The sequence below is a fragment of the Dendropsophus ebraccatus genome, chromosome 12, assembly GCF_027789765.1.
Source record: "Dendropsophus ebraccatus isolate aDenEbr1 chromosome 12, aDenEbr1.pat, whole genome shotgun sequence".
NCBI classification, from domain to species: domain Eukaryota; kingdom Metazoa; phylum Chordata; class Amphibia; order Anura; family Hylidae; genus Dendropsophus; species Dendropsophus ebraccatus.
In genome coordinates, this window is record NC_091465.1 from 60,095,732 (window position 1) to 60,113,664 (window position 17,933).

The 17,933-nt window shown below is 40.4% G+C and overlaps 1 protein-coding gene across 2 annotated transcripts in view; it reads left to right on the top strand.

Annotated features, from left to right (window-relative positions):
- Positions 1–17,933, top strand: part of ARHGEF12 (Rho guanine nucleotide exchange factor 12) — a 112,097-nt gene that overhangs the window by 38,509 nt on the left and 55,655 nt on the right. For both annotated transcript variants that reach the window (XM_069946485.1, XM_069946486.1), the window contains 14 exons: positions 1,549–1,598; positions 2,750–2,807; positions 2,958–3,112; positions 4,903–4,980; positions 5,062–5,181; positions 6,357–6,446; positions 9,384–9,455; positions 9,913–10,005; positions 11,483–11,596; positions 12,739–12,837; positions 13,543–13,585; positions 14,611–14,716; positions 14,816–14,953; positions 17,127–17,159. In XM_069946485.1, the coding sequence (XP_069802586.1) occupies positions 1,549–1,598; positions 2,750–2,807; positions 2,958–3,112; positions 4,903–4,980; positions 5,062–5,181; positions 6,357–6,446; positions 9,384–9,455; positions 9,913–10,005; positions 11,483–11,596; positions 12,739–12,837; positions 13,543–13,585; positions 14,611–14,716; positions 14,816–14,953; positions 17,127–17,159 (1,249 nt within the window). The remainder of the gene's footprint in view (positions 1–1,548; positions 1,599–2,749; positions 2,808–2,957; positions 3,113–4,902; positions 4,981–5,061; positions 5,182–6,356; positions 6,447–9,383; positions 9,456–9,912; positions 10,006–11,482; positions 11,597–12,738; positions 12,838–13,542; positions 13,586–14,610; positions 14,717–14,815; positions 14,954–17,126; positions 17,160–17,933) is intronic.

Sequence of the window (17,933 nt, forward strand, 5' to 3'; positions counted from 1 at the left end):
TATATATATTATACCTACACACACACTCACTTCCCCTGTTTCATTCATTTGGCTGATAAATTCCAGCCAGGACATAACTGTTGACAAGTAGTGATAGAAGAAATAATGCCGAACGCCATACTCCATCTATTATAAAGCTGCATAACTCTGCACTCCTCCCATAACTTCCCATGGGTTAGGTTCAGCTAGTTCACCATTGTGCCATAGCTAGGTAGGCTCACATCTGCTTTGCCATTTCAATAGTTCTTTTCATAGAACCAAAAAGACAGATTTGTCACAAAACAGACCCATGAGTTTCAATATCGCCCTATTTATATTAATGGGGTCTGTCTGGCTTCCTTGATGTCAATTGTCTTACCTGGAAAAAGTTGCTGGGGCAGAACACAGACGTGAGCTTAGCCCTAGGACCATGCATCCTGAAATGTTCTACTCCTTATCGGATTTATCAGAGAGACCGCCAGGGTGTAGCTTTCTAATTTCTAGTAAATGTTGTTGCATAGTGGGGCCCTGCTATCATAGTGGATGACAGACCAGGACCACTGCTGCTGTCACATGATATTCTCTAGGTGTCAGCTGTGGTTATACAGCTGGTAGCCGCTGTGATTTATAAGGTTACTGTCTATAATTAAGTGATACCATGGACTGAACGGGTATCCAACCTGCAGCTTTAGTGCCGCTCTCTGAGATAATAAGCCAAAGTAAGCGTGCCTTATTAATATTTAATAAGGTTGTATTCACACCGGCATCATGGCTACAGTAATTATCAGAACCATGACAATCATAAAGAATCGGTTGTGTTAAAGATCCTCGTTTAGTCTTTTTTTTTCCCCCCTAGATTCTAGTTAGTCCTAAATATATAAAAGTCCACATTGTTCTTCAGGGTGCGTTTACACCTACAGGATCTGCAGCTGATTTTCTGCAGCAGATTTCAGTTAAGTAACTGAACACAGCATCAAATCTGATGCTGTGTTCAGTTATTTAACTAAAATCTGCTGCAGAAAATCAGCTGCAGATCCTGTAGGTGTGAACGCACCATCAAAGATTATTTTTTTCTCCTGGAAGTTAATAATGCAGCAGACTACACTGTTCTTAGTGTCAGAATGCTGCCGTTAAAAGGATTATCCATCTTTATAAAGTTGATCGAATATTCTCCAGAAAGGCCATTGATATGACATTGACTGAAGGCCGACTCCTAGCTGGTCAGCTATTTGAAGGGGCCATGACGCTTGCACTCATGCCGCAGTCTCTTCAGTATTATGTAATGCTTGTATCTGAATCGCTGTAGTGTTACCTGTGGCGATGTATGGTACTGCAGTGCTGTCCTAGTCATGTACATGGGAGTAGGACCCCCACCAATCTAATATTGATTGGCCACTTGGAGGCCATCAGTTTTATAAAGATGGATTACCCCTTTAACGTTTGACACTAATGTTATCACACAGCATGTCGCCCTGAGATACTAGATAATATAAAGAAAATGTAGCAGCACTAAGCTGGTATTTATTTTGGGGTAAAGAGCTATTCCTAAATCCTTGTTCCTTTCCTCAGATGGAGCTGCCATGCGAGCCGGGGTGCAGACGGGAGATCGTATCATTAAGGTAAAATAGAGTTGAATCAGGATATACTGTGTAATAAGTGGATACTTCCCTTGGCACGTGGTGCACTATACATCTCACTACCCTTTACTACTCCCAGCATCATTTTTTCTTCTCCTTTATCAACTTTTTATAAATGTCCAGAGACAACATTGATGATATTGAATGGTAGCGGTCCCTTGCCATGAAGAGTACCTGGCACATAGGTGAAAAAGGGATCAGATGTGCTAAATGGTGCAGACATAGTTTGGCCACATATGTTCTGTCGTCTTCACTTTATTTTTACGGCCACCAGCTTGCTGTTTATGGACATGGTCAAACATGGCAAGATTCTTAGAGATCTATATATCAAAAGTCTGACAGGTTAAGTGTTGCTGTCATTAAATAAAAACTTTTGGCATGTTACCACTGTTCACACTGTGCAGATTACACACTGCTGTGGCTACAATACAGACAAAACCAGAAAGATTCAACAGCAACCTGCAAGTGCTAGGACTTGCCATACACCCAATGTTGATATTTGAAGTGAAAAAACTGCTCTAACATTTTTTTGGAAAAAATTAGATTCTTGGCAAATCACTTGAACAAATAGTGTGCCATGCTGTCGGATCAAGTTTTTCTGTGATCCTAAATGGTCTCCGCCCAGGAACGCATCAAAACTTTTGGTCAGTCAGTGTTTTTAGTGGCCAGACCCCCACGACCTTTAGAAAACAGTATTCTAAACTGCACTTCTCTCACCACGGTGGGTGTCCAATGGTAATTTGTTCTGCAACCATATAACGTCAAGAATGTAGTTGAACCACAGCACACATATATTATTCATAATGCATGGCAAAAACAGAGTCTTTGTTTCAACCAGAATGTGTAAGGAAAGGGTTATGAGACAATAAATCCTGTATGACAATGTGACGTTACGTTTCGCACCTCCCGGACCATCTTCAGGCCATAAGATCTCTGGGCATACTTAAAGAGGAGTCGGGTCTGGTGGTCAATACTTTTTATTACAGTTCCCTATGTCCTGTACGGCAGTCATTTTCTAAACTAATAGATAAGAATAGAATCCCAAATGTTATCTTTTAAACATTGTGCATTTTTATTAAAGTTTTTTTCTATTTTAAGTTTACTTACATTTTTTATTTACCTATCTCTTTCAGGTTAATGGGACCCTGGTCACACACTCCAATCACCTTGAAGTTGTAAAGCTGATCAAGTGTGAGTGTATTTTCTACTAGGAAAAAAAATATCCATTTATTTTTATGGCTGGTATAGTTTTATGAAGCATTTACACTGTTACTGCCACCATATAGATTAGAGTATTCTCATATTTTAGTTATTTTGTGCCTTTTGCTTTTCTCTCCACAGCCGGCTCCTACGTGGCTCTTACAGTTCAAGGCCGACCTCCTGGATCCCCACACATCCCTTTATCGGAGAGTGATCCTTTCTCTCCATTGCACACATCCCCAGTGAATCATGGACATGGACCCTTAGAAAGAATCACCAGCCCCATATTAATGGGGGTTAGTACTTTGGTCTTTCAAAGATCTGTTATAATGTCTGTTGAATTATCATTCCTTTAAAAAATAAAAAAATAATACTGCGCTATAAGCAAACTTTGGTTACCTGGTTATGGCTACAATTGTAGTTTGTACTAAGAGTGGCTTTCACACATCTAAACATCTGTATAGAGAGCTACGGGGCTTATGTCATAGTCTGTCTGTGTTTTTATTCCCCTGTGTTCAACATCTGTATGTTGAAGGGAAAATAGCATTATAGACTGGTAATTTGCGTCCCCCCTTCTATGCCACAGCTTCATAACTATATATATTGCTGTTGAGAAACTCTATTCTCTCTCTTGTATTGAATTCTCTTTGTTTCAGGGGTGTGATGTGTTAGATTTAACAAAGTTCCCAAAGGGAATGATTGTGAATGTGTGCCTGATAGAAGTCATTGTGACCTGATTGGATAGGTGTGTTGAAGGTTTACCATTTCCTTAAAGGGGTTGTCCAGCGAAAATCTTTCTCTTTTAATTCAACTGATATCAGAAAGCTATATAGATTTGTAATTTACTTTTATTAAAAAATCTCTAGTTTTTCCATACTTATTAGCTGCTATGTGTCATGCAGGAAATGCTGTTTTATTTTCAGTCTGACACAGTGCTCTCTGTTAACATCTCTGGCCGAGACAGGAACTGTCCAGGGCAGGAGAGGTTTTCTATAGGGATCCCCATAGAAATCCTCTACTACTCTGGACAGTTCCTGTCTCGGCCAGAGATGACAGCAGAGAGCACTGTGTCAGACTGAAAATAAAACAACACTTCCTTAATGACATATAGCAGCTGATAATTATGGGAAGACTATATAGACAATTACTAATCTATATACCTTTCTGATCTTGCTTGATTTGAAAGAAAAATATATTCGCTGGATAACCCCTTTAATCACATCTCCGTTAAAGCTGATAAAACCTATTACAGAGTTTCTTAAAATCGCTTAGACTACTGATTTCTGCAATAAAAAAACATGACAGTTACTCTTTAAGGTGCCCATATACCTTTTATACAATGGTTGGCCTAACTTGCCACCATCAGTCGGTTTGGCTGACATTATAAGGTGTATGGGGGACTCCTGACTCTGCACCGACAGATGATGATTGTTGTAAAAAAGAGTCAAGCATGATGTGTTTTCCACAATTGACCCTTTTGTTCTCAGAGGTATAAGCTGGTGCCAGAGCCATCCGGCTACAGCTTCCCCTATCCCTCCCTATTGGGATCACAGGAACATTCAGCTGTGCCAGATATTTATGTGTATGATGAAGCCAAGAGAAATAACTGTCAGCAGACCGATAGTCATCCGCCAGTTACAGATAATGTGTGGCTACCTTTACAGAATGGGAAAAAAGGTCCAAACATCTACAGATAGAAGTAATGCTGTGGTTGGAAATTAAAGTAGCTCGATGTGAGGGATACAAGATCAGTGAGGCCGGGGGGAGCTGCAGGGGGCTGCCCGTGTGATCGCTGATCGTCAGGGCAGCCCATAGTATGTAGCAGTGGTCTGCTGCCGCTCCTATTCCACAGAGTGACGGCAGATCGTTGTTATTTAAGTCGTTTGTCTTTCAACATGTTGAAAGCTAAACGACTTCTACGATCAGCCGATAAACCTTTACACACCCATTAACCCAGTCATTCATAGATTTTTGACCGTGATATAAGCTATATAATTTAGTGGGGGAAAAGGGGTGGTTACTGGTGATGTCAGGAAGAATTTACCTTTCCTTCTCCTTTCTGTCACCTCTGCATCTTTTGTATTAGGAGGAGAACAATATTATGCACAACCAGAAATTAGACATCCTGAAGAAAATGCTGCAGAAGGAAAAAGAACAGTTACAGGTTGGTATTGGTGAAGGTGTGGGAGCCGCTGAATGCTCCAATTGTTCCGTCAGGTGTGTCTAATGTTACTGTTCCTTTTAGTCTTCCCAGGAGGAGTACAACAGCTCTCCATCTGCGCGGCTCTTTAAGGAAATTCAAGACACCAAGAAACACATACAGCAGCTTCAAGAACAACTATGTAAAACCAAATCCCCCACACAGGTCAGTACAAACCTTGTAAAGTCCATAATGGGCCGCAGTGTCATCCTAGTACACAGTGGATAAAGAATTACAGTACAAGAAGTATCACTTTATTCACAAGCAAAATACTTGACATTTCAGTCTTCCTGGACATGTCCCTAAAATGATACAAAAGTGGGATAAGAACGGTAAAAATCATTTGTGGTAATAGTATTGTTACAGCAAATATTGTGTCAGCGTGGACAAGATATGGGAGGACGTAATAGTACCCCTGCCGATTACTATTCTGTGAGCACCCAAAATATTGCGCCTATAATATCGAATCTGGTATCCCGTAAAGGGGTATTTTCATCCATAAATGTGAATGAAGAGAGTCACACATATCGAGGTGGCCACCTCCTGTTTCTTCTGTGGTCACATCATCTAAGGCATAGGTGTCAAACTCGGACCCTCCGGCTGTTACTAAACTACAATTCCCATCATGCCTGGACAAAGCTAATGCTTTGGCTGTCCAGGCATGATGGGAATTGTAGTTTTGTAACAGCTGGGGGGCCTGAGTTTGTCATCCCTGACTAATGAAACATAGATGCCAGCCTCACCTCAGGGATCCACACACATCAGACATAGATGGTGTTTTCTGTGCATGTGCCATAAATATCTAGGATGGGAATACCCCTTTATGCCCCCAACAAGCACCAGAGTGAAAGTTTGTTTGTTCTCTCAGTGGAATTGTAGCATTACATGAAAGCTACAGAATTGAATGGTGGCCATGAAGCCTGGATTCTTTGGCATCTCAGATCAGCAAGCATTAGATTTTTGCCAGGGCCTACTGACGTTAATCTAATGTGTACAGGTAGCATAAGGTCTCCTAGCTTTCTAATAATAATGTTTATATAGCGCTAACAAATTCCGTAGCGCTTTACAATTCCGAGTGTACATAGATAGACATTACGTCATGACACAATTACACACTAATTACTGAGGGCCATGTTAGCAAACTCTTACACTCTAACTATTATTGTGTATGTATATTATTATTATTGTACCGTAGAGTTAAACAATGGGCAGGAAAAAAAGAAAAAAAAATTACCCAGAATACATCACAAGTATGTCAATATAAAAAAAGCCGTGGTCTATCAGCCTGCATCTATCCCTGTCACCAGCCATTCAGTTTGATGTACATTTTGTGTTTGCAGATAAATGAGCTTGATACATATTCCTCTGACCAAGAACGATCGGATTACATCATCAGCGATGGATCACGTCCAAGCAGTAATGTTACAGATGTGAGTAATGCGCCCTCTTATGAACACATCTTTTTATGAATGAATCCATTATCTCCTAACTAGCTTGGAATATTATTTTTGCTTACAGTTGTCAGGTCTTTTAGCTGATTCTTTGGGTACTTCCAGGCTGGGTTTTCAGTTCTGCAGACTTTGTGGCTGACAGTGTCTCCTTAGTTCCCTTATTCCCTTCAATAAGTGCCTATCAGAAATGTGTAATGTAAGGAGTTAAAGTGCGATCCGCGTGTGTGTGTATATATGTGTGTGTATATGTGTGTGTATATATATATATATATATATATATATATATATATATATATATATATATTAGTGGTAACTTGGTTTAAGAGTAACTTAGTTTGAGAGCGTTTGGCAAGTAGAGCTCACAGTTTTTCAAAATCTTGACTTGGTTTAAGAGCTCCCTGTACTGGGTGGGAGAGGAAGTGGGAGAAGGGTGTGGTCTACAGCACTGTAGTCTGACCTCAGACTTCCTGGGACCTTGGAGATCCACTCCAGGCTGGGGCTTACATTAGGGGACAGGACTGTGGAGGTAATCTCTCCATAGCTGTAACCCCTCTCTCCCCGAACAGAGAGTGCTGCTATACTGTGCCTACATCTGTCCTGCTCATTCCTTTATGCTCCCTGCAGTCTCTGTCAGCCCTTGTGTTTCCCATTATCTCCATTCCTGCTATACACTCAGCTGTACACACTGCTGCTATAATGTGCCTGCACTCACACTCTGCTATACACACTGCTGCTTTTTCTTCAGGTTTATGCACCTACTATACATTATACACCATATGCTGATTGCTATACTGTACAGTAACTTATAATATCACAGATTCAGCTGTTTCTAAATGTTTGTTTCATTTGTTTTACATGTTATTCAGAATAAAAAAAACAAAACATTATTTTGGGGTGTGGAACCAATTGTTGGCATTTCAGTGATTTCTTATGAGAAAATTTGCTATGCTTTAAGAGTAAATTTGGATTACTAGCACGGTCCCAGAACAGATTATGCTCATAATGCAAGGCACCTCTGCCTTGTACATTCATACACACACACACACACACACACACACACACACACACACACACACACACACAGTTTTACAATCATGATGTAAAAGTATGAATGATTCCTGACTCACTTTGCTTTGTAGATCTAGTGCCACCTATTGGAGATAGCTTCCCTTTATGTTAGCATCATTTTATGTTTATTTTCAGGAGGGAGTCATGTTGTAAAGTACGAAGCAGCCCCCTTCCTGCCCTGTGTAGACGTCTGCTCCTTGTATTTAATGAGTTTTGTGTGTGGTTAAAATTTGTATAACTGTGTCACTTTGTCCCCTTCTGGATACTGTAAGAATTCATGCTAAAAAAAAGAGTATAGGATTTACAATCATGGTATCTTATTGCTTTCTTATTGATCGAGTAGAGCGCTCATGAATTATTATGTCCAGTAGTAGTTAGAAAATTATGTATCTGGTAAATCACAGCCGCATAGTACTCTCTCTGGTCTTTCCTGCATTGATCTCTGTACAGAGCAGATATAGAAAGCTACAGCATGAGCACATCATCTTCAGAGGGTCACTGAGACATAGTAAATTCGACCACCAGGAAAGATGGCATTAACCCATAAATTTACGCTAGGCCATCAGGGACCATGCATCAAAGGGGGTATCTAAAAAATGCTTTTGTCCATAAACCATGTTAGTCCTTAGGTTTGGTGTGGGTTTTGCAGCTCAGGTACAATAAAATAACCTAAGAATAGGGGTCGTGCTATTTTTGCAAGAAAGTTTTTGTGCCTTTTCTAACCCTGAATAACAACTTTTAAAGGAGAAGTCCAGTGAAAATTTTTATTTAGGTACTGTATTGCCCCCTAAAAGTTATACAAATCACCAATATACACTTATTACAGGAAATGCATATAAAGTGATTTTTCCCTGCACTTACTATTGCATCAAGGCTTCACTTCCTGCATAAAATGGTGATGTCACGACCCGACTCCCAGAGCTGTTTGGGCTGTGACTCCTGGAGAGGATGATGGCAGGGGGACACTGAGCATCCCCCATCCTCCTGCCATCATCCTCTCCAGCAGCCACAGCCCGCACAGCTCTGGGAGTCGGGTTGTGACATCACCATTTTATGCAGGAAGTGAAGCCTTGATGCAGCAGTAAGTGCAGGGAAAAAAGTACTTTATAAGCATTTCCCGTAATAAGTGTATATTGGGGATTTGTATAACTTTTGGGGGGCAATACAATACTTTAATAAAAATTTTCGTCGGACTTCTCCTTTAACAATTGTAGTAAAAAAATCCACTACCTCAGACCACCAGTCTGAAATACTTGCTTTGTGGAAAGTGTTAATGTCATTTATAAAAGCTTTTGACGTGTCAGGCAAACTTGCAAAAAATCTTGAATCTCAGTGCGGAGACACCCTCTGATCACTAGGTATAGCCTTGGGAAGCACCATGCTCAATCCATCTAATTGCAGAGGCTTCATAGATCTATAATGGACGGATTCAGCGCCATCCACTTATCCCGGTTGTATCTAGAGATCAGTGGCCGTCTCTGCAACAATATCCCCATAGTCATTGTTGTGTCAAGTTTTTTAAATTACTGTAATGCATTAAATGTCTTGTTATTTAAACCGAAATTTCCTATCATGATATACAATTTTTCAGGTGTAAACTATAGGGTGATTTGAGGTACACCTAAATAATCCAATATACAGTCATAACCCTATATATTGATAATGTATTATTAGCCACACAGGGCAATGACGCTCTTTTATATAATAGTTTCATTTAGCAATAAGATTTGATAGAGTGTACAAAATATGGATATTTCTTCTTGTCCTACTTTGTTCCTGTATAAAGGTAGTGATGGCGGTGGGTTATCTAGACATTTCTTTTTTTCTAACCTGCATCTATCTTTACAGAGCCCATGTAGCGGACAAAGAGAGAAAAGTTTTCTGGAAGAAAGCCCTGAAAAGAGCGAGTATCTGGATACAGTACGTACACACAGTGCTTCTTTGTCCAACAACTCATCCTAAGTGCTCCTTAACATGTCACAAGTATTCTAACCTGGCCACAACCTAAACCATTCTGGCAGGATTGGTCGACCATCTGATGTCTATGGGGTCCTCTCCCTTGACCGCAGATGGTGGGAGAGCAGGCTGAGAATGTAAGGCCAGCTCTCCTCTGCCAAATTACAATAGCCGTCTGCCAAAGCTGACATGTATGCTGACAATTGTTAGAATGAATGCAATAGCGAGAATCTAGATCACTTGTTGAAGGCTTATGTAATACTGTTAAAGGTCTGTACATGTCTGATGGGGACTATGCTTTCCGTTTAGATTAGTATGGTGTATACATAAATGCATTCTATACAGGAGCTGCTGACTAATATGTGAAGCTGAGAATCTTCCCATTTATTTATTTTTGTCTTTTTTTTTTTTTTTCCTTGAGGATTCTCAGTCCAGCATGGGTAGTCCCTCTGCTCGCTTTGCACATAGTATTATTGGTGCTGAGGATGAAGACTTTGATGCTGAACCAGAGCAGGTAACTATAACACATAGTGGAAGATGGCGTCCACACACTACAGTTATATTGTGTAGTGCTTGACGTTTTAGCTAAATTGCAGCCAAAGCTGCTGTTCAGAATGTGTGTCATTTACCACAACTCATCGTGAACCTAAATTTAACACTATAATGTCCACGTTGTTGGATTATTTCACTTTAGTTTGATTCTTAGAATACAAAAAGATGAATTGTAACAATATAAACCATGAAACTACATCCTAGCCTTATAGCGACTCTGTACCCACAATCTGTCCCCCCCAAACCACTTGTACCTTTGGATAGCTGCTTTTAATCCAAGATCTGTCCTGGAGTCCGTTCGGCAGGTAATGCAGTTATTGTCCTAAAAAAAACATTAAACTTGCAGCCCTGTGCCCAACGGGCATGGCTTACAGTATCTGTGCCCTAACCTAGCACCACCCCCTCTGTCCCTCCTCCCCACCCTCTTCATCATTAGGAATGCCCCTAGAACATTTTCTCCTGTCTGAACATTGCACACGTGCCTTAACGATCCAGCCCATGTGCCATGCTGACACAGGTGATGAATAGTAGACAATCTGCTTGGGGCATTCCTAATGATGAGGAGGGATGGAGAGGTTGTGCCAGCCTAATGCATACACAATCTAGGCCACGCCCGTTGGGCACAGGGCTGCAAGTTTAAAAGTTGTTTTTAGGACAATAACTGCATCACCTGCCGAATGGACCCCAGGACAGATCTTGGATTAAAAGCAGCTCTCCAAAGGTACAAGTGCTTTGGGGGGGGGAAGTCAGATTGTGGGTACAGAATCACTTTAACTAGGTCAAGAAAGGGGATGAGCATAACCTGCTGCTATAGGAACTGAAACATAGCCCTATGAGGGCACTCTCACTAGTGATCCCCTAATCACTCATATAGTACACTGCACTACCAAAGTGACATAAATCCTCAGTGACTGTAGGGCACACACATGCATGGTGTGGACTAGAAGGTCTGATGGACGTCTGTTGTTTATGGAGTAGAAGCCTTCCGCATGGACATTTTAAATATCTAACCATATGTATTATACTGTTATTTTTGTGAACACGTCCTTAGGCTATGTTCACATGCAGTATTAGACCGGCCGGGTCGTGCAACAGCCGGTCTCTGAAAAGATCATCCCGGCCGGTACTGCAGTGCCAGCCGGATAATTCTTCGGGCCCAGGGTTCTGATGCAGAACAGGGTTTTCTGTGGCCGCTATTCAATGAATAGTAGTGGCCGCAGAAAACTGACTTGTCAGTTCTTTGCAGCACCGCTAGGGATCCCGGCCGGAGCGTATACTATGTGTATACGCTCCGGCCGGGATCCCTAGACAGCAATGGACATATATTTCCGTATAAATCACAGCCGTTGTACAACGCCCCTGGTTTTACGAAAATATACGGTGTGTGAACATAGCTTTAGGGTGCATGTTGCTGACCTAGCTTACTCTTCTCCTTACAGCAGGTGATTGACCAGTGTAGCTGCTTCCAAAGTATGGACCTCCTGAAGTCTCACCCTGCCCACCTTGCAGTTTTCATATTCTATGTTGTTTCTCAGTTTGACCCTGCACCTTTGGTACGTAACACAAGACATGAAACTTTAGAGTGATGTTCCACCTTTGATTAACCTTGACTTTACAGTCAGCAAGTGTAAAATCTTGAATCTTTGTAATACATCTTCATTACAGCTGCTGTTGAAATAACTTATTTTGGCAGTATTTGTATTCGAAGGACGTCTTGTGTGAATACCCAGCATAACCCGGCTCATTAACACCTAAGCATTCTAGGAGTCTGATTTACATATGAATAGCTAATGCACGGACAGGGTATTAAAGTGTAAATCCATTTGCAAAACCACTTTTCTGTAATGTTATAACGATAAGATACTATACACCCTGCCGCTTTGCATTTACCCTTTAGACCCTCTGCAGGGGGCATAGATGCCTCCCTGGCTGTTGGGGACTTTGTGTGTTTTGTCACCAGTCAGGGCAGTTATCATATCTGCTGTATAACCTCTTGGGAGGCTTATTACTGTGCCGCTCTGTTATCATTGTGTGATGCTACCATCACTTCAAGGATTTCCTATGCTGCTTCCCAAGTAGCTCATGAATTACCATTTGGAGCATAAGTTAGCCAAAAGCTGAATGCTCACTTGTGACCCAGAATTTATGAATTATGGAGTTTAGTTTAGAATTGAAGGTGTAAATGGCTTATTTAAAATTATACTACCAGCTTAAATCTGGTATTCATCCCATCCAGCTTTATGACCGTTTCCAGGAAGCTACAGGAGATTTGTTTTATTCATACACCACTGCTAAACATTAGGTAGAAAATGCTATAAATATCTATTAGAATTATTGCAGTTAATGTTTTATAGTATTTTTTAGTTTTTTTTTTTATTTCAATAATTAAGATTAATTATTATTATTTATTTTTTTTGTTAGCAAAAATTGTAGGTTTCCTTTTAATTTCCTCTATTTGTGACTGGCCAGCAGGTGAGGGGCTGAGGTTACCACCTTTTGGTCTCCTATTGTAGACTGAGAGAGAGAAACTCCAGCCTGAGCCCAATGGCTTTTACCAAGTGGTGAGAATGAAAACTGCAAGATTTTATATTACAGATTGTAAAATGGAAAATCAGAAAAAAAAAAACACCAACAATTTTTTAAAAAATATATGTTTAATGCAAAAACTTTGAGCCCTTGTCTTATATTCCCACAGCTCTGCTACCTGTATGGAGACCTTTATCAGCAAACCAACCCAAAGGAGACACGAAGAGTATTCCTTGAATTGTATCAGTTCTTCCTAGAGCGGACAGCAGTAAGAGCAAGAGAAAACACAACTTATACTAACTATTATGTTGATTTAAAATATTGTCTGTGTAATACAGAAGTTGTGAGTAACATATCTGCAGATTGTTAGATCTTACCAGCTCAAGCTTTAAACTGCGTAATACTCTAAAATAGTATTCAAGAACAGAATTTTCCTCTTAAGTGGTCCTTGTCTGAATCTATGGAATAGAGGATGTTGCATTAATCTACACAGGACAGATGGCATATATTGTGCTCAGTGACCCATGAAGATACCTACAAGCCCCCTATGACTGTGTTTGAGCCCTACAATTTTCATTTACACCAGGAGAAGCCCCCAGTGTATATATCAAATCTATACATAAGGCATTTCATTACGTCGCTCTTTTGGCCTGTGGCAGCTAAGAAAAGGTTATACTGATGTATCAGAAAGCGCAGCCAACTGCAAAGCACAAAAATATATGGCTCCGTATGTGTTTCTTTTACAACTGGATTAAAAGGGCTACTTAAAAGCTTTCTGTTGGAGGTATACAGGATAATATTCCCAATTTATACCCTTAACAGAAGGCTTGCATGCACTCTTCCCAGAGCCTGTGACAACAGAAGGTGTAGCTGCATTTTATATCTTGTGTTACCATCTTTTCATAAACGCTGATAACATTGTGATACTTCATGCATACGGCACATAGTGAGGCTCTCATTGTTTTTCTTGCAGCATCTTCGAGTGTCTGTTCCAGAAGACCTTGCCCTTGAACTAGGTAAACTCCTTTTGAAAGATCTTTATGAGGGTTATTTTTTTAAAGGGGTCAAGATGAAGCTTATAATAGCACCCGTCATTGTACCATATATTATATTTTGTTGACAATAACCTCATTATGTCAGGTTTAGATTTTCCTGTTACTTTGTTCTGTGGGTCAGTACAGTTAGCGACAACATTTAATACAGTTTTTTTTTTTTTTTTTTTTTTTAACTATTTTAATAGAGTGAGGGATGTGCAGAGATCTGTACCTTTTTTTACTTTTATTTTTTTTTATTGATGCTATTTTTTGGTAGGTTTGACTTGCTTACTTTTATTTAATGTTTTTGAGCATCTGAACCCTACCCTAGATACTATGGTCACTGATCTTAACAACTTTTGGGTTAGGTAGCTGGGATCTGAGTTATCTTGGCCTCGGATGGCATCTGTCAGCATCCAGCTTGTATGGGGCAGGCTTGGTCTTCGGTCCACTCTATACACTCTGACCCAACATTGAACATACGTATATGTCAAATGTCAGGAAGGGTATTTTTGCTTCTGTAATTGTTTCCATTTTCTCATATCAAAGTCAGGGAAATAGTTAAACCGGCTTAAGAAATTGTCATTGAAATGACCCCACCCAGAACTGACCTGTAGTGCCACCAGTTCCTTCCATTCTTTATATGACAAATGACCTGCATTAGTCTTAGAGTTTACAGCCATTATTACAATATAATTGAACCTGGGAAACCACTTGACTGTAGATTTGGTGCTCGGCACGTATTAATGTCACCATAGTGTAGTGCCCTGTGTACAGGCCAGATTAAGGAGAGTAAATTACCTGTCGCCTTCTGCAATCTGTTGTCTACACTCAGGGGGGTTGACTTGATTACCGGAATACATCTGCATATATTAACCCTGACCTTTTGGAGAGGTGGATATATGAAATAATGAGTCTATTTCTGGTACCACATTGACTTTACCCAGCCTCAGTAGTAATTAACTATAAGCCGTGTGGATAACCTAATGTTTTATCATTGACTACAGAAAGAAGACGGCCAGAATTCATACCAGAAGAACTACTACGGCAGTATGTCCACACCATGCAGGACAAGATGTGTCCGGAGGTACAGAAACTTTTAGAGGACTTTAGGTAAGTTCATCTTTTACTGTGTATTTACTATTAAAAAAAAAATTCAAAAAAAGAAAAAACGTTTGCAGAAACAATCCATCCTTGACTTCTACCCTCCAGGCAGAAACGCAACATGGGTTTGACGTTGGCAGAAAGTGAGTTAGCCAAATTGGATGCAGAACGATCACGAGAACGGAACACCCTTGAGAAAGAGAGACTCTGTGCGGAGCCAATCTTGCAGAAAATTGAGGAGGTTTTGTAAGTGTCTTTTTGTTTTTTGTTTTTAACCCCTACCTGAAATACGTGCTGTAGTCTGTCATATAACAAAATATCTGGTGTCCTCCAAAGCAGGGTTTCTGAATCACTTTCTACCGAGGCCCTACTAACAAGAACATGGCACTGTCTGGGCATCATCATTGGACATAATCCATGCCAAATGTCTTCTTTAGTCAGGAGAACATTAAATTATGCAAAAAAATAAATAATGTTTCTTGAGATTGGTGCAATCATAGAAAGGCCTGCTTACTCTTAATTTAATGGTACCTTATTGCGTAGCATCATCTAACAGTTGAAGAAGCTTTGCTCCATACGGTCCTCCATATATACAACACTAAAGAAGATCTTCTAGAAATCTCCTGTTAAGTGGGGCTTTCAGCTACCATCTTTAAAAGGGGTTATCCAGCGAAAATCTTCAGTCTTCCCATACTTATCAGCTATGCAGGAAGTAGTGTTTTCTTTTCAGTCTGACATCTCTGTCTGTGACAGGAACTGTCCAGAGCAGGAAAGGTTTTCATTTTTTTTTTTTAAAGATTTTATTTATGCAATTTCTTGAAATAAGAACAACTAAATAAGGGAAAACGCCACAGACAATAAGCCTTCCACAGGCAACAAGTCATACAGTAGGAGGCCAGGCGATGGAACATAATACACAAAATATATATGGAAGCACAGAGTTAGTCGTTATTGTCCATATTAATATCAGGATATCTTATGCAAGATCCAATCACTGTCTCTGGTATCAACTTATAATACGAACAGCAAAATGAAGGGTAGCGACCCAATGCCTAGGCCTTACCACACAGACAAAGACTAGCGGAAATATCCACACAGAACACAACCACATACACCCACCATCCATATTCTGTAACCAGGAAAGGTTTTTTTATGGGAAATTGCTGCTACTCTGGACAGTTCCTGTCTGAGACAGAGGTGGCAGCAGAGAGCATCGTGTCAGACTGAAAAGAAAATAACATTTCCTGCTGGACAAATAGCAACTGATAGGTATGGGAAGACTTGAGATTTTACAAATCTATATAACTTTCTCAAACCAGTTGATTTGAAGGAAAAAGATTTTTGTTGGCTAACCCCTTTAATTGCTACTACATAAGACTTCTAAAAGCTGGAAGAGTTAGGTGTCTATTAGACCTGCTGAGCAAATCCTAATTATGAGCACCGGTCTTGTGGCAGAGTTTGTCTGTTCCTCACCCAGTTGAAAGTTTCCTACACAGCTGTTTGTGTCAGTTAATGACTGTTTTAGGGTAGCTTCACACATACTGGATCCGCAGCGGATTTTAACGCTGTGAGTTTGCAGCGAAATCCACTGCGGACCCTGGTAGTGGGAAGTTGAATGGGTCACATACCCTCAGCAAAATTTTTATTTCACTGCCCATCCGCCTCCCCTTCCCCCCCCCGCCCCCGCAGCCTGCTGCCCATAGCCCCCCGGCCCAAAGAGGCCGGCTTACATATCCGCAGTGGAATAAAAATGCCGCTGCGGATTTCGCTGCAAACTTGCTGCGTGAAATCCGCTACGAATCCGGTATGCGTGAAGATACCCTCAACCTATATATGAATATTTCGATTGTTATCACCTCTCTGGTATTCCAGGTTAAATCTGCGCCTGTAAATCCTATCCCTCTGACCTTTCACCGTGCAAAATCCCTGGCTTTGTGCCAGTGTACCTAAAATAATTGATGCTGTTCTGAAGGCAAAAGCCGGTCACACCAACTATTGATTAATTTTAGTTTTCTCTATGGTTTATTCACTTTGCATTTTTGCAACTTCAATATCATCACTTCTATTTGATAAAGCATTAAAACTTTGCAGCATTAATTTTCACATTTGCCTAAAACAGTTTGTTTCCTGTGCCCCTCCATTTTGGAAGGAACCTCTCATGAGTTGCAGGATACCTTTTTTGTGAGAGGCTGACTTTCATGTCCATCGTTAGGGTGGGTTCACACGTATCGGTATCGCATTGGATTTCGCGCTGCAAGTTCTGCAGGGAAATCCACAGCAATTCCCTGTACTGTCAGTTTGTAGGTGTTTAGATACTGGCAGCTTCTAGCTTTTGTATTCTTTACATTGTCCTCCATACATTTTTAATGTGATGTGGTGAAAGGTAGATTTATAAGCCTTTTCTTGTTTTTCTTTACAGATTCTCATCGCAGCCCCCTGAAGATGAAAAATGGTAGGTTTCTCCTTGGTTCTCATTACTTATATGCGGGGGGAACATTTATTTGAAAGCATGGGGCATAATTACAGTTTTATGAAAAGAGATTCCCGAAATACTTTGTGTGGTATTGCCACCAAGGGCACTGATATTACTAGGTGTAAGTGGTGCTGCGCTGCTTTTCTCCTGTAAATTGTCTCCAGTTGTGCTCTAATAAGGAAGGAAAAGCTGATTTCCGGCCTTCATTATCAGCTGTCCTGATGGGTGAAAAATTTAGACCGGTGATTGCCGCTCTTTAGGACTGGTAGTTGTGTCTGATTGAAGTAAATCCTATACAGCCCCGAGCCCTGGGAAACCTTTCGTTCTGAATCTCTTTCACAGTGCTTATTTGATGGGAGGGATATCCCTCCCCCAGGCACTGTGCAAGACTGAAAGGATTTTCCAGGTTTTATGTAAATAAAGGTTATTATTTTCTTAATGTACTTATTATATACTGGAAAAAAATTACATTTTTTAATGTGGTTCCAGAGGCGAAGTCTGAGGTCACATTATTTATTTTTTTTTTTATTTATTTTTTTATATTACAAGTCAGTGTAATTGAGGTCTATTAATCTATCAAACAGGGCCTGACGGCTTAGCTGTGATTGCAGAAATGGCAGATTGAGGTTTCCCTGGTCTTTGTGATTGATTTTCTTTCTTTTCAGTAAGGCTGGCCTTTCAGGTATATGTACACTCAATGAAAAAAAAAAATGCACCAAGAAGGGGGTTGTTGGAATGTTATGAATGAGAAAA